We start from the raw sequence: 27,893 nt of genomic DNA on the forward strand, positions 1-27,893 counted from the left end.
AGCTTTCTTTTCTAAAGGATAGAACAATTTACCTAATTTTTCAATATATAAAACTTTAAAAGCACTGTTCAAAGTATTTGTAATTAAAGAAGACAAAAACCTATTTCTTGTGGCTTGCTAAGCATGTTTACTTTCATTAGAGCTAAACTAAAAGTATAATTTCGTTTTCTAGAAAAACTTTTTTAAAAGTTTTGGTATTTATAAATATTCACACTTAGATTTAAAATCATAAAAGTAGATTTTGGAATAGTCATGGAACAACTAATTTTCATGTTCTTTTATAAATGATAAATGAATTATCTGTTATTTGGTACCATCCAAATAATTCCATGACAGACCATTTATAATAAAGCCCAATATTTAAAAGTCTAAAATTATTTTAAATACTTTATTTTTTTTAAAGATTTTATTTATTTATTTGACAGAGACACAGTAAGAAAGGGAACACAAGCAGAGGGGAGTGGGAGAGGGAGAAGCAGGCTTCCCGCTGAGCAGGGAGCCCGATGCCCCGATCCCAGGACCCTGGGATCATGACCTGAGCCTAAGCCAGACACTTAACGACTGAGCCACCCAGGCGCCCCTATTTTAAATACTTTAAACAAGGAGCTCTACATAAATTCTCTTAAGTTGTAAGCCAGTATTTATTTTGATTCAGAAATCATGATGTAGATTTCTTAATACTTCTAAGCTGTGGCATTACAGAGAAATTGAGGCTGAAGGGCGAGTTGGAGCTGACTCCTGAATGTAGGCGTGAGAACGTTAAGGCAAAGAGAATAGTATATGAAAATACATGTTTACAGAAGAGTTAGAATTTTGTTTTGTCTGGAGTATAGGGTTGTTAGGTTGAATAGAAAAAAATGAGGGTAAACAAGCAGGTTGGGACAGATTTTTACATGTTTACTATTTAGTGATGAAAGGGATTTTGTGTCCATGGAAAGTTTTTCTTTTTTCTTTCTTTTTGGAAGAGGCATTACATGCTCAGTGTTCACTCAAAGAAGAGAACTCAAGCAATACCATTAATAGTAAGACTAGAGCCAAGGGAGACTGAAAATAGGAATGTTGGGAGATACTGATAACAAGAATAATGGTTGATTATCTTATTCACTAATACATTCAACATATATCAAAGTACCTTTTATGCATGCCAGGTATCTGCTAGCTTGTAGAGATGCAAACAGGAATAAAATAGAAACTTTCAGGGTCTGATGAGTGGAAACAGTCACAAGAACTTAAAATGCTTTGCAGCTCACTGAAATGTCACCTCCTCTTTTAAGCCTCCCTGACTCCATTTGGAATTAAGTGTTCCTTATTTTGTGTTTCCACAAGGTTTGGTTTATTGTTTCTATTACAGGATATTTTACATTGTATTTGATCCTATTATATATATATATATATCTCTTGCTAACTAAATTGATCTGAATGGAAAGAATCATGTCGTATTTATTTTTGTAGATATCTAACACAGAGAAGGTAGAACTTGAAAATTGTTTCTTTGCTATCAGTTCAGTGTTTTGAGCTATAACACATACCAGTCAGCTTCTTTTTAGACTACATCACAAAAATGAAAACTATATTCAAGTTTTACTCCTATTACTGGGCCCCACTTCCATAAGTGTATGACATTTTGCAATAGTTTTAAATTATTCATATTATCAGAAGTTTTGAGGACCAGTAACTTTAGCTTTAAAAGTATTTTGAGGTTCAGAGCAAAAAATGTTGTATTTACTTTAGCTTAAGATAAAATAATTTTCACAACAGCAATAATTGTTTTTGAGAATTATTAATTTTATATTTTAAATGTTACTATGGTAAAAATACCACAAAGATATTATATTATTAGCAATAAATACTCTCAAAGTTATTATAAATTTTAAAAACCATGATGACAGATGCTGTGACTTTCATATTTGTAATGTTCTGTCTTGTAGATCCATATTTCCTTGTAGTTTTCTGAGTTAATTACTCTTTTAGAGGGAGAAGGGGAGCGGGGGCAGAAGGAGAGGGAGAGAATCTTAAGCAGGCTCCAAGCCCAGTGCAGAGCCTACCCGGGGCTCCATCTCAGGACCCTGAGCTCGTGACCTGAGCCGAAATCAAGAGTCAGATGCTTAACCAACTGAGCCACCCAGGCACCCTGATGAATTAATTACTCTTGATCTGGCAACAGACTGTTATTCCAGTGTTCTTGAGCTGTAGGTAGGATAATGAATGATTAGAAGGGAGAACTCCTAATTTTAAAAAATGGAAAAGATGGGAAAGAATGACTTGAAAGAACCAGAATGATTATATAAAGAGATAGGGTCTGTGGAATGAGCACACATAATTTATTCCTGTCCCTGTCTTGTCATCTGGTTGGGATGAAAACAACGAAGATGTTTCCCTTAAATATCACCCCTTTTGTCTGGTTGCATGAGTCTTCTAATACAACTGTATGAAGTCATATGACCCTAACACAGTTGAAAAAATAGCCTAAACTTTTAAATTAGGATCTCAGAATCAAGATTTATTTAATAAATTATTATATGCAGCAACATGGTAGTTCCTAAGAACACTAACATCAAAAAAGATAAATGCAAAATAATGATTGAATTAGTATATTTGGAGACTAATAGTGTACTTTTATATTCACACTAAATATGTGAAATAAAGTTTGTACCTTTTGGCTTGCTTTTTATATTTAAGCAAATAAATAATATCAAAATTATACTAAATGGGACAGTGATTAAATTTCAAAGGCATAAGTTTCTCCTCGCCCACCCAAATTTTTCCCCCTGTTGCTGCTGCTGCCACTGGGACTAGAATTGATCTGGAATGAGCAGCAGGAGTAAAGTAATCGTCATCTCTTAAAAATAGACTTCAGTGTGTGATTATTTTTGCAAGGGGACTTACTTTGGGATTCCCAGAAGCAGACTCTGAGCAAGTAATTTATCACTGAAGCCCTCCCAGGTGAAATTGGTAAGGGAAGCAAGACTCATAAGGAGAAAGAAGTCAAGCAAGGCTGCAATATCACGCAGTCTTTTTGAGGGAAGCAAACCTCCCACAGGAAGTCTTAGATGAGAGTTATTGGAGGCAAAAGAATGCCTCAATTGGGAGAGGGGTGCTCAAAAAGGATAAAAAATATATCTGAGAGGATCTGGGCAGAGCCCTGACCATGTCCACTACACTGTGTTTCTGAGAAAGCTGCTTTCTGTGAGGCATCTCAAAGAAAAGTTAGATTCTCTTGCATAAGCAGTTATAAATGAAGAGATTGCTTTCAATGTTCGAGATCTAACTTAAGGCCATGGATTAAACTTTGGCGTTACAACAAAAAATGACAACTGGAGCCTGAAGATGATACAGCTGTGGCCCTGCAGAGACTGAAACAGGTGAGCTCTGAATGAAGACATGGCATTTTTTTCTTTTTTTTTTTATTATGTTATGTTAATCACCATACATTACATCATTAGTTTTCAGTGTGGTGTTCCATGATTCATTGTTTGCATACAACACCCAGTGCTCCGTGCAGAACGTGCCCTCTCCAATACCCATCACCAGGCTAACCCATCCTCCCACCCCCCCTCCTCCCCAGAACCCTCAGTTTGTTTCTCAGAGTCCATCATCTCTCATGGTTCATCTCCCCCTCCGATTCCCCCCTTCATTCTTCCCCTCCTGCATTTTTAATGGAAAGAAATGTAAGAAAATGAGAGAGTTCCACTAGTTATTAGAAAACTACGCAGGGGTAAATTATACTGACATTGAGACTGAAAGGCTTGGAAGATGAATAATCCAAATTACTGAAATATTAGAAAAAGACTGCAACTTTCTAGAATAGTGAGTGCTTTATATAAATCATTATGAACCACAAATTAAAATAATATCAACATTATCTAACAACCCAGCAAAGTTAATGTTATACCTAAGGGATGGAAGTGTCCCCAAAGGGGTCTCATTCTAAAGAATGACAGACACTTGAGGATGGCTCTACAGTCTCTGTGGAAAAGGTGGATGAAGAGAAAACTGTGATATTTTCAGTCAAGTAGATGTGCTGACATCTGGCTGGATCACTGCACATGAGTTAGTTAACATTAGTCACTGAAGACAAAACAACTCATGCAGATTGCAGGTGTGCTATTTTTTTGCCAAGAAGCACTGTGGGCTCAAGGAGGCATCGTCTTAAGAACACCTTAAGAGCACCTTGATGAAGCTTCTTCAATACAAGCACACGGATTACATTTGTCTTACTCTGTCAAATAATGTCATAGGGAGTAATAAGTAATAGTAGATGAGGTGGACGATATGTCTTGACTTGAATATTTTTGACAAAAAATATTTGAAAATGTATCTTAGATTGTCAGTGTATTATCACTGTCTCTAAATGACCTTGTGCCATGTGGACTGAGCAATATTGGAAAACGTGTAATTTATGTGTTTTATTCCAATTTTGTCATGATTGTTATGCCAGAGAGCTTTCTGGGGAAGAAGCCTTTTAAAACTATTTACCACATGAGCTCTGATTTTGCTTTTGGAATACATCATTTCATTAATTAAGGGATTTAAGTTTCATTACTTCATGTCTATCTTCACTAGATTATGTAAAAAGCTCTGTCATTACCAAATCATATACTATTTTTATTTTTCTAAAGATTTAGATCCCAAAGCCATCATTCAAATGGAAAATTATAGAAGAGAAGAAGCAATTTGAGCATCCCATTCCTAGCTATGTATTGAGTAAAGCTATCCTGCTCTTAGCATTTTTTTCAATTTATTTTTCCTGGTTTTGGTCATAGTTCAGTAACATTCGGGAGAAAGTTATATGATAACTAATGTGATATAGAAAACCCATTACTCACACTACCAAATTTATCAGAAAAGAAAAAACTCCTTTCCTTAGACATACATTATAAATTCAAATAAACAAATATAGCATATGTTATTTTTGACAGGCATATAATTTTTAGCTCCTGATCATTAGCTTTAGTAATCATTAGCTTAATGAAAAATAAAATATTTATAATATTGGAAATATAAGCAACAAATCAAACAGTAAAGCTACAAGTTCTTCTGAATCTACTGATTTCTCCTGCCCCCCCAAAATAGTCCCAAATCTCCATAACATTAATATAGACTTTAATGATTTTTATATGAGCAATGGATACCATGTTCAATGTTAGGTGATATAGGAATTTAGGGTTTTTATTGTGATCACCTATGTGAACTTTAAAAGGTTCCAAAGCAATATTTATAAGCAGGATTCCACTTTCCTTAGCCAAAATGTTATACTGATACTGACCCTTCTGTAGTGTTAACTATGCATTTGAGTACTTTTTAAAAAAAGACTTTAATGTTTTTAGAGAAGTTTTAGATTTACTACAAAATTGAGAGGAAGGTACAGAGATTTCTCATAAACTCTTTGTCCCTACACATGCATAGCCTCCCTCATTATCAACTTCACTTACCAGAATGGTACCGTCATGTCATAATCACCCAAAATCCATTGTTTACCTCTTGGTGTTATACTACCTATGGACTTGGATAAATGTATAATGACATATATCCATCATTTTAATATCATAAAGAGTATTTTTTGCTGCCCTAAAAATCCTGTTCTCTACCTATGCATCTCTCCCCTACACCCCCAGCCCTGGCAACACCTGATCTTTTTACTGTCTCTGTAGTTTTACCTTTTCCAGAATGTCCTATAGTTGGAATCCTGCAGTATTGTTGCCCTGTCGGATTGCCTTCTTTCACTTAGTAATATTCATTTAAGGTTCCTCCATGTCTTTCCATAGCTGATAACTAATTTCTTTTTAGCACTAAATCATATTCCATTGTCTGGATATGCCACAGTTTATGTAGCCACTCACCTACTGAAGGATATCTTGGTTGTGTCCAAACTTTGACAATTATAGATAAAGTTGCTATAAATATCTGTGTTTTTGTGTGGACATCAGTTTTTTAACTCCTTTAGATAAATACCAAGGAGCACAGTTGCTGGATTGTATGGTAAAAGTATGTTTAGTTTTATAAGAAACCACCAAACTGTCTTCCAAAATGGCTGTACCATTTTGTATTCCTATCAACAATGAATGAGGGTTCCTGTTGCTCCACATCCTTATTAGCATTTGGTGTTGTCAGTGTTCCTGACTTTGGCCATCCTAATAAGTGTGTAGTGGTATCTTGTTGTTTAATTTGCATTTCCCTAGTGACATATAATGTGGAACACCTTTTCATATGCTATTTGCCACCTGTCTATCTTCTTTGGTGAGGTGTCTATTAAGGTCTTTGACCCATTTTAAAAATCTAGTTGTTGAGTTTTATAAAGAGTTCTTTATTTTGAATAACAGTCCTTTATCAGATGGATCTTTTGCAAGTATTTTCTCCCACTGTGTGGCTTGTCTTATCATTCTCTTGTGACAGTGTCTTTTATAGGACAGAAGTTTTTAATTTTAAGGAAGTCCAGCTTATCAATTATTTATTCTGTGGGTTGTGCCTGTGGTTTTGTATCTAAAATGATAATACCATACCCAAGGTCATCTGGATTTTCTCCTATGTTAGCTCTCCTATGTTAGGAGTTTATAGTTTTACATTTTATGTTTAGGTCTATGATCCACTTTGAATTAATTTTGTGATGGGTGTAAGATCTATATCTAGATTCATTGTTTTGCATGTAGATGTCCAATTGTTTCAGCACCATTTGTTGATGGGACTATCTTTGCTCCATTGTATTACCTTTGCTCCTTTGTCAAAGATCAGTTGATATATTTATGTGGGTCTATTTCTAGGCTCTCTATTCTGTTACGTTGACTTATTATTTCACTAGTACCACACTATCTTGATTACTGCAACTTGATAGTATGTCTTGACATCAAATAGTGTCAGTCCTCCAACTTTGTTCTTTCTCTTCAATATTGTGTTGGCTAGTTTTTGGTCTTTTGCCCCCTCTATAAACTTTATAATCAGTTTGTCAATATCCATGAAATAACTTGCTGGGATTTTGATTGGGATTGCATTGAATCTAAAGATCAACTTAGGGGGCTCCTGGGTGGCTCAGTCATTAGACATCTGCCTTCAGCTCAGGTCATGATCCCAGGGTCCTGGGATCAAGCCCCACATCGGGCTCCCTGTTCTGCAGGAAGCCTGCTTCCCCCTCTCCCATTCCCTCTGCTTGTGCTCTCTCTCTCTCTCTGTGTATCTCTCTTTCAAATAAATAAATAAATCTTTTTTTTTTTAAAAAAAGATCAACTTAGGAAGAACTGACATGTTGGCTATATTGAGTCTTCCTACCAGTGAACATGGAATATCTCTCCATTTATGTAGCTCTTTTTTTATTACTTTCATCAGAGTTTTGTAGTTTTTCTTATATTGATCTTGCATATGTTTTGTTAGATTTGTACCTAAGTATTTCATTTTTGGGGGTACTAATATAAATTCACTTGTTCACTACTGGTATATAAGAAAGCACTGACTTTTTTATATTACCCTGCAACTTGCTATAATTGATTATTGGTTCCAGGAGGTTCCCCCCCCAATTATTTTGGATTTTATACCTAGATGATCATGTCATCTGTGAAGACAGTTTTATATTTTCCCTCCCAATCTGTATATACTATATTTCTTATTCTTGCCTTATTGTCTCAGCAAGGACTTACAGTATGATGTTGAAAAGGAATGGTGAGAGGAACATCTTTGCCTTGTATCTGATCTTAGTGGGAAATCTTTGAGTTTCTTACCATGAAGTATAATGTTGGCTGTAGGGTTTTTTGTGTTTGGTCTTTATCAAGTTAAGAAAATTCGCCTGTAGGGGCGCCTGGGTGGCTCAGTCGTTAAGCGTCTGCCTTCGGCTCAGGTCATGATCCCAGGGTCCTGGGATCAAGCCCCGCATCGGGCTCCCTGCTCAGCGGGAAGCCTGCTTCTCCCTCTCCCATTCCCCCTGCTTGTGTTCCCTCTCTCGCTGTGTCTCTCTCTGTCAAAAAAAATAAAAAACAAAATCTTAAAAAAAAAAAAAGAAAGAAAATTCCCCTGTATTCTTACTTTCCTGAGGTTTTTTCCATAAATGGGATTTGGATTTTGTCAAATGATTTTCAAATGCATCTATTGATGTGATCACATGATTTTACTTTTTAAAATCTATTGATATGGTTTATGTTAATTGATTTTTGGACATTGAGCCAGCATTGTGTACCAATGATAAATACCAATTGGCCATGGCATATAATTTCTTTTATACTTTTTTGGATTTGGTTTGCTCATATTTTGTTGAGGATTTTTGCATTTATGTTCACAAGAGATATTGGTCTGTAGTTTTCTTTTTTTGTAATGTCTTTATCTGGTTTTAGTATTAGGGTAATGCTGGCTTCACAGAATGAGTTAGAAAGTATTCCCTTTGCTTCTATCCTCTGAAAGAGATTATAGAGAATGGGTATAACTCTTAAATATTTGGTAGAATTTACCAGTGAACTGGGTATTTACCCCAAAGATACAAATGTAGTGATCCGAAGGGGTATGTGCACCCCAATGTTTATAGCAGCAATGTCCACAATAGCCAAACTATGGAAAGAGCCAAGATGTCCATCAACAGATGAATAAAGAAGATGTGGTATATATATACAATGGAATATTATGCAGCCATCAAAAAATGAAATCTTGCCATTTACAATGACGTGGATGGAACTAGAGGGTATTGTGCTAAGTGAAATAAGTCAATCAGGGAAAGACAATATCATATGATCTCACTGATATGAGGAATTTAAGAAACAAGACAGAGGATCATAGGGGAAGGGAGGAAAAAATGAAACAAGATGAAACCAGAGAGGGAGACAAACCATGAGAGACTCTTAATCTCAGGAAATAAACTGAGGGTTGCTGGAGTGGAGGGTGGTGGGAGGGATGGGGTGGCTGGGTGATGGACAATGGGAAGGGTATGTGCTATGGTGATCACTGTGAATTGTGTAAGACGGATGAATCACAGACCTGTACCTCTGAAACAAATAACATTATATGTTAAAAAAAAAAAGAAGGTAGTAGGAAGGGAAAAATGAAGGGGGGGAATTGGAGGGGGAGATGAATCAAGAGAGACAATGGACTCTGAGAAACAAACTGAGGGTTTTAGAGGGGAGGGGTATGGGGGGATGGGTTAGCCTGGTGATGGGCATTAAGGAGGGCACGTACTGCATGGAGCACTGGGTATTATATGCAAACAATGAATCATGAAACACTACATCAAAAACTAATGATGTAATGTATGGTGACTAACATAATAAAATAAAATTAATAAAAAAAAGAATTTACTAGTGAACCCACTGGGCTTTGTGCTTTCTGTTTTGGAATGTGAATTATTGATTCAATCCCTTAAAAAATATAGGTCTATTCAGATAATCTGTTTCTATCATTCAAGGAATTAGTCCATTTCATCTAGGGTATCAAATTGTGGGCATAGAGTTGTTCATAGAATTCCTTTATTATCCTTTTAATTTCCGTGAGATCTATAGTGATGTCCCCTCTTTCATTTGTGATATTAGAAATTTGTGTCTTGGCATTTTTGTCTTAGTTTAATCTAGCTAGAGATTCAGTGATTTTACTGATTTCTTCAAAGAACTAGCTTTTGGTTCGTCGATTTTCTCTATCGATTTTCTGATTTTGATTTCATTGATTTTTGCTCTAAATCTTATTCTTTTCTTCTACTTACTTCAGAAATAAGTTACTTTTTTCCCCTAGTTTCCTAATGTGGGAATTTAAATGATTAATTTAATTTTATTTTTTTAAAGATTTTGTTTATTTATTCGACAGAGAGAGACACAGCAAGAGAGGGAACACAAGCAGGGGGTGGTGAGAGAGGGAGAAACAGGCTTCCGATGGAGCAGGGGGCCCGATGCAGGGCTTGATCCCAGGACCCTGGGATCATGACCTGAGCTGAAGGCAGACGCTTAACGACTGAGCCACCCAGCTGCCCCTAGATGATTAATTTAAGATCTTTCTTCTTCTCTAATATATGCATTCAATGCCATAAATTTCCATCTAAGCACTGATTTTACTGCATTCCACAAATTTAGATAAATTGTATTTTCATTTTCACTTAGTTCAAAATATTTTAAAATTTGAGATTTCCTCTTTGATCTATTTATTGAAAAGTATGTAATTTAACCTCTACCTATTTGGAGATTTTTCCATTTATGTTTTTGTTATTGATTTCTAATTTAATTCCATTGTGGTCTGAGAGCAGATATTTTATGATTTTTACTCTTTTAAATTCATCTAAGTATGTTTTATGGCCTAGAATTTTGTCTATTTTGGTGAATGTTTTATGTAAACTTGAGAAAATGTGTACTCTGCTGTTGTTGGACGATGTAATGCATAGGTGTGAGTTGTATCCAGTTGATTGATAGTGTTGTTGCATTAATCTGGGTCCTTACTGAATTTCTGTCTGATGAATCTGTCCATTTCTAATACAGTGATATTGAAGTCTGCAACTATGATAGTGGAGTTATCTATTTCTCCTTGGCAGTTCTATCAGGTTTTGCTTCATATAGTTTGATGCTCTGTTATTAGATGCATCCACATTAAGGATTGTTATGTCTTTTTGGAGAATTGACCCCTTTATTACCATGTAATGTCCTTCTTTATCTCTGATAACTTTCCTTAAAGTCTGCTCAGTTATGAAATTAATACAGCTACTCCTGTTTTTTTTATTATTATTAATGTCAGCATGGTATATTTCTCTATCCATTTACTTTTCATCTGTATGTGTCTTTATATTTAAAGTGGTTTCAGGGCACCTGGGTGCCTCAGTCAGTTCAGTATCTGCCTTCTGCTTGATTCCAGGGTCCTGGGATCGAGGCCTACGTTGGGCTCCCTGGTCAGCAGGGAGTCTGCTTCTCACTCACCTTCTGTCGTCCCTCCTCTCTTAAATAAATAAATAAATAAATAAATAAATAAATAAATAAATAAATATTAAAAAAATAGTGGTTTCATATAGGCACCATATAACTTGTGTTTTTTTGATCCACTCTGATAATCTCTGTCTTTGATTAGTGCATTTACATCATTGACATTCATAGTGATAATTGATATAGTTGGATTAATACCTAGCGTATTTGCTAATATTTTCTGTTTGTTGCCCTTGGTTTTGGTTCATAATTTTTGCCTCTCATTCTTTTTCTGCCTTTTGTGGTTTTAATCAAGAATTTTATGTGATTACATTTTCTCTTCTTGGAGAATATCAGTTATACTTCTTTTTAAACTTTTTTTAGTGGTTGCTCTTGAGTTTGTAATATACATTTACAACCAATCCAAGTCCACTTTCAAATAACACTGTATGATTTCATGGTAGAATAAGAATCTTATAATAACAAAATAATTTTCATTCTTTTCTCCCATACCTTGTGTAATTGCTGTCATTCATTTCAAATATAGAAGCATTAATATTTGTATATACATAAGCATATATATGAATACATTGTTCCTAATACTAGTATTTTGAACAAATTGTTTTTTTTTAAAGATTTATTTATTTATTTATTTATTCATAAGAGACAGAGAGAGGCAGAGGGAGAAGCAGGCTACCTGCTGAGTAGGGAGCCCAATGTGGGACTCAATCCCAGGACCCTGGGATCACGACCAGAGGCGAAGGCAGATGCCCAACCAACTGAGCCACCCAGGCGCCCTATTTTAAACAAATTATCTGTTAGATTAATTAAGAATAATAAAAGTTTTTGTTTTACCTTCACTTAATCCTTCTTTGATGCTTTTCCTTAAATGTAGATTTAAATTTCTGACCTATATTATTTTTGTTTTCTCTAAATAACTTCTTTAACATTTCCTGTGAGGCAGGTCTACTGGCAACATATTCCCTCAATTTGTCTGAGAAAATATTTCCTGCTCCTTCACTTCTGAAGGATAATTTCACAGGGTACAGAATTCTAGGTTGGTGGGCTTTTCCACTCTCCAACACTTTAAATATTTCACATCATTCTCTGCTTGCTTGCATGGTTCCTGAGAAGTCAGGTGTAATTCTTATCTGGAGGTAAATCTCACAATATTGTGGGGACCTCCCTCTGACTGGGTTCCCCTGGAGTTTTTAACTCTTAGAGTTGTCTACACCAAGACTCCAGAAATTTTATCAATTACAGTTAGGTTTTGCTATCCTAACACTGTTTCCCGTGGTGGTTTATGAGTCTCTGCTCTGGTCACTGTGACTTCCTGTATTTGCCTACCTGTCTCTCCAACTTCAGAGACAGTGGTTTTTCCTCTGTCCTTACCTCTCTTAGGGATCCAAGAAGAGTTATTAACTTTTCAGCCTATCTCACTTGTTAGGATGGTGTTGTGACTTATATGTGGAACCCCCCTTTTTTAAAGATTTTTTTGAGAGAGAGAGAGAAATGGGAGGAGTAGTGGGGGAGGGAAAGGGAGAGAGACAGAAGCCCAAGCACACTCTACACTGAGTACACAGCCCCACACAGGGCTCGATCCTACGACCCTGAGATCAAGAGTCAGATGCTTACCTGACTGAATCACCCAGGCACCCCTGGAACCTGTTTTTTAATCATAAGATTTCTCTCTTTAGTTAAATTCATCTTATGCCTTGTAATCTATTTAAAAAATTGATTAAATATACAAATAAATTATTATTTATTCATAGTAAAATCGAGGCTTGCCTTGGAATCATTTCTTTTTTTTTAAAGATTTTATTTATTTATTTGAGAGAGAGAGGGAGAATGAGAGAGAGCACAAGAGGGAAGAGGGTCAGAGGGAGAAGCAGACTCCCTGCTGAGCAGGGAGCCCAATGCGGGACTCGATCCCAGGACTCCAGGATCATGACCCGAGCCGAAGGCAGTTGCTTAACCAACTGAGCCACCCAGGCACCCCCCTTGGAATCATTTCTTACAGTGTATTTTATGTAGCTAAAAAAATAGGGCAATGAATTTCAACTCTGATCCTGATGACTTGTGTGATAAGATCTTAAGCAAGTTACTAAGCCTCAGTTTCCCCATCAGTAAATCAAGGATAATATATACTTTAAGCCATTATTCTCATTATTCTGTAAATGAACTAATGTGTACAAATTGCCACATAGGACACAGGGTAGTTACTCAGTCTGTTATTAGTGTTGCTATTTCACATCTGCAGTGTTTTGGAAAATAGCATGGTTAATCAATTGAGTGGAAGAACATAGCCTAACAGATAACATATAGATCATTTATATTGGCCGTGACAGTGTCCATGATGGCTGCTTTGACAATGGAAATCACCGCTATTAAGATATGGCTTAAAAGCAGATATCAATTTCTTCACATTGGTCAATTATAATTTGCCCATAGATTGCACATGTAGTAAGTAATATTTTGATATTTAACTATAGGTTTTTTCCCTCCTACTGCTTCCTTGCATTAGTTACCTTTTCCTGATCATTTAGGTAATAGAACCTAGCAGGCTGGAGTCATGACAGACACTACTCAGAATTAAGAAGTCACTTAACAGTTTTGAGCTTCACATTAAGCTTTTTAAAAATTCGCAGTAGAAACAATATTGTTGAAATCATAGCTTTACTTTGCAGAAAAGGGCCATTTTGAGAGAAGAATTTGCTGAGCCCCAAAGCACTGAGATACTTGAATGACTCATTTTATACCAGAAATCTGAGTAAGGAAGAATGCATGGGTAGAATAGCAGGCCCCAAAGAGGTAAAATTTGGCCTGCATAAAGAAAAAGAGAATTAAATATGACCAGAAGAGGCTTTGTGATTGGGTAAGGAGGCTGACCCCATTGACTAGAGAAAACAACTGCAGGTACAGCATAGACAAAAGGTAATGCTCAAGACCAAGAAGACGGATTACACCTCTGCAGAGGCCAGTGAGAATGGCACTTGCACCAGGACCCTTCTCCTGATGACAAAACAACATGAGTGTACCTTCCAATCCCTGCCCCAGGAATTTAGGTTACTTCCAGGAAGAAAATAAGAAGCAGAATTCTGAACTGAATGATAACCCAAAAGACATTGAATTTTAAGACAAAAGTGTATGCGACAAAGGCCATTAAGCAGAAGAGCTCATATTCTAAGCTAGGTTAAGTTCTGGAGAAATTTTTAAAATTAATTCATTTTCTAACTTTAGAGTTTGTGACCATGTTGAGATATCACATCCACTAACTATATGATCAGGCTTGACGATACCCCAAGCTTTAGTTCTTCTTGGCTAATCTGAGAGCGTCCATCATCTGAAATGATTTTCAAGATTATAAAGAGCAAGGAAAAAAATGTTCTTGTTCAAATAATACTTTCCTCTGTCACAAAATTTTAAATAGGTACATGTATTATTATCATGGGTATTTCAGAACACTACAGTGAAAATTACTTTCTCAAATAGGCACATTATCTTAAACAGATTAAACCTATTTTTGTTATATCTTAATTGAAAAATAACTTTCACAAATATAACTCAAGGAGTTAGCTATCAGGTACAAATATTTTGAAACCTATTATAAACTTAAAAAGAGTTTAGAAAACTAGAATTTTTCTTTTATAAACTATAAATAAAATTATGAAGTATAGTTATAAAAATAGCCTTTTAAATATGTGAATTAAATTGAAATATTTTTATACAATCAGCCTTAAAATGTTTCAGCCTCGTCTTCAGCTGAGCATAGTGGGTACTCTCTACAATCTGTACGTTTAACCATTTTTATTTGTAACTGCATTTCTGAGTCATGTGCCAAAGTTGATTGTGTTACAGCAAAGCCATTTGAAGTGTTAGCTATAATAGCCATGTTAATTCATAATAGAATTATTAATGTTAGACATAACAAGATTATTAATATCAGGTTTTATATCAGCTATCCTCTTACTTAGTCTTAGTCATGAAGAAAGGTGAGGAGAAAATGAACTTGAGATACCTTTTTGATGTTGTTGTTTTGAAAGCATTAAATCCTAAAAGTAAATATTTAAAAACCATTATCTTCAATAATATTTTTTCTGTTCCTAAAAATTTGATTCAGTGGCGCCATGAGAAGGAGCACTTTTATCTTAATATGCACAAGTTAAATTTTGAAATGTTGTCATGGAAATAGCATACAACTTTCAGTGAGAAAAAAATACACGGTAGTCTACACTCATTAACATTTTTTTTAAGAGCTGGTATTTACCTTATAATGATGTTATAACTTCAAATTTTTCACAGAATAGTACTAAAGAATTTAAAGAGAAAAAGTAAACAAAAAATTTTATGCCTTGCAACACTCTAAAACTGTTACCTAATAACAAAGAAAAAATGACTATTACCTTCCTGAAGCACTGAACATACAACATTATTGTAAATGTCATTATTTATGGACTACTGTGAAGACAGTGGTAAAAAAGCAAGTTTTAATAAAAAGTTTGAAACAGAATCATTTAAAATATCTTAACAATTTAAATCATTGTAACTTTGTGTTTCTTTTCTTCTACATTTTTACTTCATATGATAGTGAAGGCAACACGTTTATAAATAGGCATTCATAAATAGAATTATATCTTACATACTCGAAATATTTATACAGAGTCTTCCACTAGTCTTCTGTAAACATTCCTATTGTCTATCTACTGCTATCAATTGCAGGCTTGGAAGGCACATTAGCAAACAGATTAACCGATTAAAAAAAAAAGAGAAAATGTATCTGTTATTAAAACAGACCTCTGTTAGTGGATGCTGGTTAAGAACACAAAGAATTTTCTGAACCTTTTGTCCTATCATTTTTGTTGGCATAGTCTGTTCTACATTGCCCTTTGGCCATGTTAATCTTTCATTCCAATGCGTTTTCTTAGTTCAGCTGCAGTTTTTTCCAGTTGGTGAATGTTCCATTGCCATTGTCTTTTATTTGACTGAAGCTTGTTCACCTGACAATGCAAACGCTTAAGAATTGCACCATATCTCTTATGTTGCACCTATTAAAAGAAGAGTACACGTCAACAGGGCTTGAGAAGGGTAAGTAGTAAATAGCCATAAAGGATATTTTGACTACTCTAAAGAAAACACTTGATTAGGAATTACTCACTGTAAATAATAATGGTAATAAAAATAAACAGTAATAATAACTATTCAACACTTATTACATGTTAGATACTATACTGAGAGTTTTTTAGATTTTTAATTAAATTCTTATAATACCATATGATGTGGATAGATATTATTATCTCCATTTTTGTACAAAAAAAATCTGAAGATCTAAGAGTTTAAGTAATTCAACCAAGGCTTCATAGCTAGCAAGTGATGGTGTTTGAGATCTGAATTCAAGCAAAGCATCTATGATGGAGTGCCTTCGAGTTATCAAAACAGTTACCAGTTAGGAGAAATGGTTTCATTCCCTATATTCCAGTGGTTCATTGAAACATAGACCCATCCATCTCAAAGATCCAAAAGATCATATAGTCATAATAATAAGTAGAGCAGTATATTTATGCTGAGCCAGACAGTGCTACTACACTGGAAGGCAACGAAGCACAGTGGAAAGTGCAAGGCTTTTGGTGTCAGGCCATGAGAAAGTAGAAAGGAAAAAATTCCTAATATTAGTGTTAGCTATACAAAAAATACCCAATCTTCTAAGACAGCTTTATTGAGATATAATTCACATATCATACAATCCATCCTTTAAAGTGGACAATTCAATGGGTTTTAGTACAGAGTTGTACAACTGCTACCACAATCAATTTTTAGAACATTTTCATTACCTCAAAAAGAAAGATAGTACCCATTAGCAGTGACTTCCCATTCCCACACCCCCCGTCTTAGCACTAGACAATTACTAATCTTTCTTTTTATATAGATTTGCCTATTCTGGATATTTCTTATAAATGTAATCATACAGTACATGGTCTTTTCTGATTGGCTTCTTCAACTTAGCATAATCCTTTTAAGGGTTTACCATGTTGTGGCATGTATTAGTACTTCATTACTTTTTATTGCCAAATAATATTCCATTGTAGAATAATACCAAATTTTATTTACCCAATTCATCAGATAATGGACATTTGTTTCCAGTTTTTGGCTATTATGAACAATGCTGTTATGAACATTCATGTGCAAGTTTTTGTGTGGATTTATATTTTCACTTCTCTAGGGTCTATACCTAGGAGTAGAACTAAGATCATATGGTAATTCTATGTTCAACCACTTGAGGAATTGCCAGATTATTTTCCATAGTGACAGCACCATTTTTACATCCCCATGATTCCTGTGTGAGGGTTCAAATTTCTCCACATCTTGAATCTCCTCTCTGCTTTTCCCCCAGCAAAGGGTACTCCCTGTTTCCAAGCTCCTCCCTCAGCATGGCTTCTTTACCTTTATTATGCCATGGGTTCTTTCAACAGTATGGTGAAGACTATGGACTCCTTAGAATAATGTTTTTAATGCATCAAATAAAACATGCACGATTACAAAGGAAATCAATTATATTGAAACACAACTCTGCAGCAGTAGCAGAGGAACAGGGACTAAGACACTCTAAGTATTCTAAAGTACTGCTGTAAAAATGAAGTGAAAACTTGTCAACTAAAAATTCACATAAATTTCTATAAACTTTGTCTTTTTAAGTCTCCAGTTTTTCTTAATTCTGTAAATTCAGATAATTCATTGAAGTTGGTAAACCAGGCCTACTGGTATGTTGGCAAAATAAAAAAATGATTTGAAAAGGATTAAAATTAGTTTAAATTGAAACATATTAGATATGAAGCTATATTCAAAAGATTTTTTTAAACATTGAATATATTTCTATTTAAAAATATATATTCACTATATATATTTATATATAATATATATTCATTGGTATATTCAATAGAATATATTCATAGGGAGAGTATAATAACTAAATATGCCCATACTCCTGTTCATAGAATATATTCATAGAAATAAAATAACTAAAACAAATTTTTGGTTAATCAATACATTTGGTCAGTTTCACAGTAGCATATCTCTAAAATTATTCTTCAATAGTTAAGCTATGAAACTAATACACAATGGATCAGAGTAGAGATGTGCAAAGTCCCCTTAGGGGGACCCCAGATCACCAGTCAGAGCTAGATGTCACAGAAGATATTGATGTATCTAAAGAAAGAATGTATCTAAAGAAAGAATATCTTCAGAAGAGGTTTTGTGAAGAATGTAGTACATACATAGGAAGGTGAAGGAGTCATGCACTGGTAGGGTCTATTTATCTGACACAAGTATAACTGTTATGGAGATTGGCTTGAGCACCCAGAGCCAGAGGCCAAGAACAGTCAAACTCAGATGACTGACTTGATTTCCATGCTCACTAACTAAAAACTTGTGATAATTTGGTTTCTACTGTAGTTTCCTTATAAGGAAGAAGCAGCACTAATGACTGACATAAGTTATCTGGTTTCCGTGAGAGTTTTATTATTGTAAATTAATAAACTGGTATGAGTTTTATACATCAGTTTCTTGTGAACTCTTCTAGCATCTCTCCATGTCTACTGAACACTGGGACACTAACAAGATTAAGTTTCTAAGTTCACAAGGCTAAAAGGCAGTTTTGACCAAAAAGTGACTTTATTTTTTTTCACATGCCAATATTTCATTTATCTTATTTTGTTTTATTTGAATTCCAGTTAACATATAGTGTTATATTAGTTTCACGTGTATAATATAGTGATTCAACAATTCGATATATCACCCAGTGCTCATCACCACAGGTGCAGTCCTTAATCCCCATCACCTATTTCACCTGTCCACCCACCCACCTCCCCTCTGGTAACTAATGGAATTTAATAAAAACTTGAAACTAAACAAACAAAAAAACCCAAACACAACCAATTAAGACATCACACACACACACACACACACACACACACACACACACCCCACCATCACCACCACCAACAACAAATGAGCAAAGGAAAAAAAAAACAAGAAGTGAATTTATAAAGGCAAAGGTCGCATTGTGAGCCTTCTTGAAAGACAGGCATTTGTTCAGCCTCTACTGGTTACATTCAGACTTTGATATGTGTCTTAATATTCAACCTTGAACATCTGTAGGCACTAAGGATGTAAATGGTTCTGTCTAGAACATAACTTTTTGCCTCTAGGAAGTGGATGGGCTACTACTCTCATTAATTACTGTTGCTGGCTAGGCAGAACTAAGCAATAGTGAAGGAGGGGTGGTGCCCACAAAACACAGTGGCAAAAAGAAAGCCTGTATAAGCCAAATCTCACCTCATTCACTACTTTTTTTTTGTTCCCTCCATTCTAGCCACAGTGTTCTTCTGTTCTCTAAGCCAACATATGTTCTTAAGACCTTTACACTTGCTTTTTCTTTTTCCTGGAAAGCTCTTCCTCAGATCTGCATGCCTTGCTCCTTCACTTCTTTTAGGATTTTGCTGAAAGAGACCTACTCAGTAAAGATTTTGATGGCTGCAAGATCTAATATTTCACCTTCTCTCTCCCTGCAATACATGTATTACATATTCCCTTCTCTGCTCCATTTTTTTTTTTGTTCTTAACCCTATCCTTAGCTAACATGCTGTATGTCTTACACATCTTGTTTAGGTCTGTCTCTCCAACTAGAAGGCAAGTTCATGAAGACATATATTAGAAAGGGTTTTATGAAGAATGTAGCACACACATAGAAAAGTGAAGGAGTCACGTGCTATTTTATTCACCACTCCATTGTCAGCCTAAAAAGAGTAACTAGCACATAGTATGAGCTCAATAAATAAGTTGAATAAATTACTGAATAAATATATGAATAAAATGAGACCACTTTTGGAAACCAAATGACTGCTACCCTACTTTGAGAAGAATGTTATATAAAATATATTACTAAATTCTGTATTGTTCAGAATGTAACAAAGACTCCTAAAATGTCACTGTTTTACCATGGAGAAAATGCTGCACTTAAGAGACTTGGAGCTCACTGGTTGCCATTTGAACATGTCCTGTAACTTCTCTTCTGGTTGTTTAATCTAAAATTATTGTTAAATATATTTATGGAAGTATAAATACATAGATTTTTAAGGCTATGGTTAAATGACTTTTGACAAATGTATACACCCATGTTGTGTCAGTATTTCATTCTTTTTATCGCTGAATAGTATTCCATAACACGGAAATTCCTCAATTTGTTTATCCATTCTGTTTTTGAGGGACATTTGTAGTGTTTCTCTTTTGGGGCTATTATGAATAAAGCTTCTATGAACATTCATATGCAAGTTTTATTTTAAGACATATGTTTTCTTTTTTCTTGAGTAAACACCTAGGGATGGAATTGTTGAAGCATACAATAGGTATGTGCTAACTTAATAAACTGCCAAACCATTTTCTAAAGCAGTTGCACCATTTTATAATCTCACCAAAAATGCAAGAGATTTTCAGTTGCTCCACACCCTTGACATTTGGTATTATCATTCATTGTAATTTTAACCTTTCTATTGGTTGTGAAATATCATACTGTGGTTTTAATTTTCACTTCCTTGTGGTTAAAGATGCTGAGCATCTTTTCATGTACTTACTGTGAAATTGTTTATATCTTTTGCCCATTTTTAAAATGGATTGTTAAGAGTTCTTTATATATAGGCCTTTGATATGTCTTCTCTCAGCTATATGTATTGCAAATATTTTTACTCCTATGATTTTGTCTTTTCATTCCTTTTTTTTTAAGCAGGGGGAGGGGGTGGTGGGTGGGCATGGAAGGAGAGGTAGAGAGAGAATCCTTTTTTTTAATATAAAGATTTTATTTATTTTTTGACAGAGAGAGAGAGAGAGAGAGCGAGAGAGGGAACACAAGCAGGGGGAGTGGGAGAGGGAGAAGCAGGCTTCCCACTGAACAAGGAGCTCATGTGGGGCTAGATCCCAGGACCCTGGGATCATGACCCGAGCCGAAGGCAGGCGCCTAATGACTGAGCCACCCAGGTGCCCCAGCAGAGAGAGAATCTTAAGCAGGCTCCCTGTTGGGGGTAGGGCTCAATCTCACAACCCAGAGATCACGACCTGAGCCAAAATCAAGAGTCGGATGCTTAACCAACTGAGCCACCCCAGGCACCTCTATCTTTTCATTTTCTTGAGAGCATCTTTTGAAGAATGAGGTTTCAAAGTTTAAGGTGCAATGTATCAATTTTTTCCATTATGGTTAGTGCATTTTGTGTTCTAAGAAATCTTTGTTTAACCCAAATCTTAATGAAGATATTCTCCTATGGTTTCTTCTAGAAGCTTTACAGTTTTAGCTTTTACATTTAGATCTCTGATCTACTTCAAATGCAGTGTTATGTATGTTGTGAAGTAGGCACAGAGGTTCATTGTTTCCAAACAGATATCCAGTTGTTCCAGCACCATTTATGATAAGGCTTTCCTTTCTTCATGGAATTATCTTGACATCTTTGTCAAATTAACAAAGTGTGATTGATTTTTGAACTGTGTTCTGTTCCATTGGTCCATTTATTTATTCTTTCACCAATACTACAGTTTCTTAATAATTGTAGCTTCAAAATAAATCTTAATATCAGTTAGGGCAATATTACAACTTTATTCTTTTTCAAGTTTGTTTTAGCTAGCTAGATCCTTTGCATTTGTATATCAATTTTAGAACAGTTTGTAAATTTCTACAAAAAATATCTACTGGGATTTTTTTATGGAATGGTGTTGAACCTATAGATTATTTTTGGAGAAAGTTGACACTAAAATATTGAGTTTTATAGATCATGAACATATTATATCATTCCATTTATTGTTCTTTAATTTCTCATTAATATTTTTATTGTAGAAGTTTTATAAATTTTTTTCATTAAATTTCTTAGCAAATATTTTATGTTCTTTAGTGTCAATGAAGAGTTTTATTTTCTTCATTTCACTTTTCAGTTGTTTGTTGCTACTTCATGGAATCTATATAGAATGGAAATAGAATAGAAAAAAATATGATTTTTTGTTTTAACCTTTTATCCTGTGACCTTACTAAATTTACTTGTTTATTAGTCTTTTTGTAGATTCTTTAGGATTTTCTACATAAGCAATCATGCTGTCTGTAAATATAATTTTACTTCTTTACAATCTTTATGCCTTATTTTCTCTTGCTTTATAGCACTGATTAGGACCTCTAATATGTTTTAGGTAGGATAATACATCTTTGCCTTGTTTCCAATCTTTGGGGGAAAATCATTCAACATTTTATAGTAAATATGATGTTGTTAGCTGTAAGTTGTTTTATAGATGCCCTTAATTAGGCTGAGAAAATTTCCTAGAATTCTATTCTTAATTTGCTAAGAGTTGTTATATGAATGGTGTTGAAATTTGTCTAATGCTGTTTCTGCAACTATCAAATTATTTCTTTTTAACTCCTTCGATTTTGTTAATGTACTGAATTACATTGTTTACTTTTTGAAAAGTGAAAATCAAAACTCTCTCTCTCTATATATATATATATAGGTAAATACAATAGACAAATGGAGAGGTCACAGCTAATGGGTATGGAATTTCTGTTTTGAGGTGATGAACATTTCTAAAATTAACTGAAGTAATGGTTACAAATTATCTGTGAATATACCAAAAATCATTGACTTATGCACTTTCAATGGGTGAATTGTATCTCAATAAAGTTGTTTTTAAAAATCAGAATAGTGGTAGCCTAAGGAAAGGGGTACAAAAGAATTCCCTAAGCATGAATGGGCAAGTTTTACATCTTGATCTAGGTAATGGTAACATGGGTGTAAATATATATCATAGTCAAAATTAATCAAGCTAAACCTTTTAATTTGTGTACTTACTCTTATAATTATACCTCAATGAAGATTAGAGTAAAAAATTAATAGGTAATCTCAAATTCCTTTCCAAAATGCTTTTTACCAATTTACATTCATACCAACAGTATATTAAAATTCACGTGCTCCACATATTGCCAACTATAATATTGATAATCTGAGGGACTAAATATGGGACCCCATTGTGGTTTTAATTATTAGTCTGTTATTATTAATTAGGTTAGTAATTTTTCCCATTATTTTTTGGATATTCATGTTTCAAAAAATAAGACTTTTCATATCATTTGCTCAATGTTCTACTGGTTTGACATCTTATCTCTTAGTCACTTATATAAATCACAAATACCTTCTCTCAAAATGAGTTTTCTCTTCTCTATTGTTATGGTGCATTTATTATTAATAATCTAGAAATTTATGATATTGTCAAAGTAATATTTAATCATGCAGTTTGAGTGTGTGTCTTTTAAAAGAAATACTTCTCTGACACAAGTGGGTAAGTTTGTCACCTATATTGTCTTTAATCTTCCTGGAAATGGTTATATGTGTGTATTATAAGACAGAAATACAATTTTATTTCTAAATTTGCTTTATTTTTCCATACGGCTAACCTATTTTGTTTGTACCATTTATGATTGATTATATCTGTATTCTTATTTCTATTTCATTAATCATTTTATTTCTATTTTAATGCCACTGATAGTGTCTATATTTATATAATTATATATATTATAATTTTATAATAAATCTTGATCTAGAAGGTAAAAAAATAATCACTTATTCAGATTACTAGAAAAATGTAAGATAAAGTAATGATGTTTCTTAGATAAATGTTTTGTAAAGGTGAGGATTTTTATCTTCAAATTCCTCAGATGCTTTCTTATTGTGGCAAATTAGCCACAAGCAAATTAGTCACAAGTAAATGCATCTTTTTAGTTTTCAAATTAATGTCTTAAGGGTGAAAATTATTTGCCCTCAACAACAGATTCTTTTCCATTTTTGTTCTCCATTCATTTAAGTAATAATGACCATAGAAGTCTACTAGTGGTACCCCAGGGGCGCCTGGGTGGCTCAGTCGTTAAGCGTCCGCCTTTGGCTCAGGTGATGATCCCAGGGTCCAGGGTTCGAGCCCACATTGGGCTCCCTGCTTGGTAGGAAGCCTGCTTCTCCCTCTCTCACTCTCTGAGCTTATGTTCCCTCTCTCGCTGTGTCTCTCTCTGTCAAATAAATAAAATCTAAAAAAAAAAGTCTACCCCAAATTCAATCTCACTTTCAGTTTTGCATATCAGGTTTTTTAATTTTTAATAATAGAAAATATAAAGTCAGAGAGGTTTAGAATACTAATGACTTCCATTGTCTCTTACTCTATTTTAAAGAGTTTCTGATGTCTCTCTAGTAATGGTCATCCTTTTTCACTTGATAATCTCTGCTTTCTAGACATTAATTGAGAACCAAGGTGTTGGTGGAATGAGACCTATAATAATTCTAGGTCACATTTTAATAGGAATGAGTGCTTGCTTTGTTTGAATACATTTCACATATTTAAGTATCTAAATGAGGGAGTTATCTCTATTAATGATTTGAACTTTACTTTTTATAGTTCTTTTTTTTCTCTAGCTGTTTTAGAAATTGAGAGTAAACTATATAAATTATAAATATGGTATAAGCTTAAGAAATACCATAAAACATTGAAATCAGATAATTAAGACTTACCTCTATTTCTTTTCTTAATTTTTCATGTGTCTTTTTTTCTTCTTCAAGAAAACAAGTTTTTTCAGTGATAGATTCTTTTATAGTTATAATTTTATCCTTTAACTTTGTAATGTCTTCCTGTATGTTTATAAAGTTTAAAATATACAAGTCAAACAATGAATGGTCAATATAAGTCCAACATTTTCAGTATTTCTATAATTTAAAAAAACTAACCATCACATTTAATTTCAGTAAACAGGATTAGAATATTATTTTTATAGGTACAAATAAAGAACTGTTATTCAAACAAATAAACCTTTGATTTAAAAACTTAAAATTAATAAGTGCAAGTAAGATATAAAAAAAAGTGGTAGTCATACTGGCCATTGCCCAGCAACAGTAACTCATAATATAGTATATGTTAATTAAATTGAATTTAAATTAAAAAATAATAAAAATAAAAATCTTAAATTAAAACTAAGAAAAGCGGTAGTCATAGTGGCAATTGCCCAATAACAGTATAAAGGATACTTTTAAATTCTCTAGCAAGAAATGACAGATATATTGAGTTTATATCTCCCATTGTCTTCAAAAAATAGTATTAAAAATACTACATAGTAGTATTTAAAATTTATTTTAAATTTAAAGTATTTAAAATAGTATTAAAAAAGAAAAATTATTAAGGTACAATTATTAATTGTTATTGTTTATATAATAGCATTAAGCATACAAAATTGATTTGAATTGGTCAGATCCATTAGCCTAAGAAGATAGGGCTTCAACATTTTTGTGAGTCACACTTTCTGAAACAATGGATTAACTGTTCACTGCAATTTTGTTTGACCATCTATTTTTATTAATCCACTGAGGATTCGAGAACAACTCCCTTATGTCTTTGTACATTTGGTGTAGTTGTTACATAACTCATGTATTTAAGTTTTTAAAAGTTGTGAAAATAGTTTCTGACTCTAGTTAAGGCAGCTATGGACATTTTATTAATGATAAATGTATTACTAAGTGTACTTGCAAAAAAGGAGTAATAGAAAAAGTTATGATAAGTGGTATTTCAAACCTGTACTTGTTTTATGCGATTTCCTTCTGGATTTTGGAGATTTTGCATAAGTTCCTCTTTTGTTGTTTTTAGTTTTTTAACAAGATCTCGTTTTTCATGTAGTGCAGTCATGAATGACCATTTGCTTTCTACTTCCCCCAAACTATCTTTATGCTCCTTTATTTTTGCATAATATTCATTATATCTTATCATGTGTTCCTCAAAGTCTTCTTGGGCTGCTTCTATGTCAAATTTAAGCTTGACATTTTCTGTATGTAAGGATTTGATTTGAGTTTCCAGGTTCCCACACTGAAGTTTGGCATGCTCTATGGCAGCATCTTGCTGATAAATCTGCCTTTCTGTTTCTTTAGTTTCTGCAGAGACAGATGCTATTTGTTTTTCAAGTTTATGGAGTTCATTCTGTAAAATATTTCAATATTATTATTATTAATTCATGATATTCAACATTAAGAATGTTATTGTTTTGATCCATAAGTCAGTAGTAAAATCACAATATAAAAAATACATATTTATCAGATATAGAAAAATTGATATACAATAAAAGGAACCATTCAATAAGTAACAAAATTATTTTATAATGTTGGAGGGAGCCCAGAGTTATATATTTCTTACTTTTTAATGTTCATCTAATTCAAAATATTAAAATTTTATCATTTGTACCTACAAACTCAACAGGAGATTGAAGAAAAGAATAGCAGCAACTCTCTGAACAAAAAAGCGACCACTTTCTGGAAGGTAGGAAATGTGGAGAAGTGAATCCGAGGCGATATACGGGAAGACAGACCGCAGAGGTAGGGAGCCTCCATCAGCCGCTACCAGCGAGCAATAGAGCAGTGGAGCACAAAATCAGAACTTTTAGAAGTTTGCTTCACTGAGGGACGTCACTCCAGTGGCTAAGCGGGGGATGGAACCCTTGCTGGGACAGTGTGGTCTTGGGACCCTCGGGGTCACAGAAAGACTGGGGGTGCCTGAGTATGGCAGAGCTCCCAGGTATTGGAGCAGGGAAGCCGGCTGCAAAGATGGAGCCGAGGAGTGGGCTCTCAGCTCGGGGTGGCCATAAACCATCATCCGTGGCACAGTCTGGCCACTGCTCCAGCAGGGACCCAACAAGTGGCAGATCTGGGGAGACTCTCTCCTTTTCCTCCCCTGGGAGGAGTGGCACGGCAGCGCACTGCAGGGATCTGCTGGGTTTGGAGACTCCACACGGGGTCGGGTACCAGAGATAGAAATGCTCAGTCACAGGCCGGGTGAGCACAGAGTGCAGCCAGAGACCAGGGAGACAGGAGCGACTGGCTGCTTTTCTCTGAGGGCACACTGAGGAGTGGGGCCCTGAGCTCTAGGCTCCTCTGGGACCAGAGATTGAGAGGCCTCCATTTTCATTCTTGTCCTCCAAAGCTGTACAGAAAGCTTGCAGGGAACAAAAGCTACAGCAAACCGGAGCAGATTACTTAGCCTGGCCCCTAGCAAGGGCGGGGCAATTCTGCCTCAGGCAAAGACATTTGAGAATCACTGCAACAGGCCCCTCCCCCAGATGATTAGCAAGAACAGCCAGCCAAGACCAAGTTTACCAATCAATGAGAATGGCAAAACCCCCACACTAGGGGAATACAGCACATAGAATTCATGGCTTTTTCCCCCATGATTCTTTAGTCTTTCAAAGTTAATTTTTTTAATTTAATTTTTTTCTTTTTCTATTTTTTTAGTTGAATTTTTCTTCTTTCTTTTTTCAACCAACAGCTTATCAATCCCTTTTTTAACATCTTTTCTAATTTTTCATTTTACAGTCATATTCTATCTCTTCATTGTATTTAACCTTACTTTTTGAATACATATAAGTTTTTCTTTCTTTAAAATTTTGGGATACAGTTTCTTCTAACAGACCATAATATACCCTAAATCTAGTGTATGACGTTGTCCTAGTCTCCCGCCTGTTCACAATCTTTTTTTAAAATTTTTTCATTCTTTTTTCAACCAACTTATCAATTCCTTTTAAAATCTTTTTTAATTTTCATCTTTACAGTCATATTCTATCCCTTTATTGTATTTACCCTTATTTGTGTGTGTGTGTGTGTGTGTGTGTGTGTATTTCTTTCTTTAAAATTTTGGGAGGCAATTTCTTCTAACAACCAAAATACACCCAAAATCTAGTGTGTGGCTCTGTTATTTTCACCAGGCTGATCATATTCATTTTCCCCCCTTTCCTTTCCCCCGGGTTTCAGGTCTCTTCTGATTTGTTTAGTGTATATTTTTCTGGGGCCTTTGTTACCCTTTTGGCATTTTTTTAGCATTTTGTTCTCTCATTCATCTATTCTCCTCTGGACAAAATACAAGACGGAAAAACTCACCTCAAAAAAAAGAACAAGAGGCAGTACCGATTGCCAGGAACCTAATCAATACAGACATTAGTAAGATGTCGGAACTAGAGTTCAGAAT

General features: G+C 34.5%; 1 protein-coding gene across 8 annotated transcripts in view; it reads right to left on the reverse strand.

Annotated features, from left to right (window-relative positions):
• Positions 1-15,248: 15,248 nt before the first annotated feature.
• CCDC122 (coiled-coil domain containing 122) overlaps positions 15,249-27,893 on the reverse strand; it is a 31,684-nt gene continuing 19,039 nt past the window's right edge. For 7 of the 8 annotated variants that reach the window (XM_073894507.1, XM_073894506.1, XM_073894511.1 and 4 more), the window contains 3 exons: positions 25,461-25,859; positions 24,410-24,526; positions 15,249-15,883 (listed from right to left, as the gene is read on the reverse strand). In XM_073894507.1, the coding sequence (XP_073750608.1) occupies positions 15,734-15,883; positions 24,410-24,526; positions 25,461-25,859 (666 nt within the window). In that variant the 3' untranslated portion in view covers positions 15,249-15,733. Of the gene's footprint in view, positions 15,884-18,848; positions 21,828-24,409; positions 24,527-25,460; positions 25,860-27,893 lie in introns of those variants that run through there. The other variant, XM_073894508.1, reaches the window with a different exon arrangement.

The sequence above is a fragment of the Callorhinus ursinus genome, unplaced genomic scaffold (genome assembly GCF_003265705.2).
Source record: "Callorhinus ursinus isolate GAN/ISIS: 27379988/994484 unplaced genomic scaffold, GSC_fseal_2.0 scaffold7, whole genome shotgun sequence".
Lineage (NCBI taxonomy): Eukaryota > Metazoa > Chordata > Mammalia > Carnivora > Otariidae > Callorhinus > Callorhinus ursinus.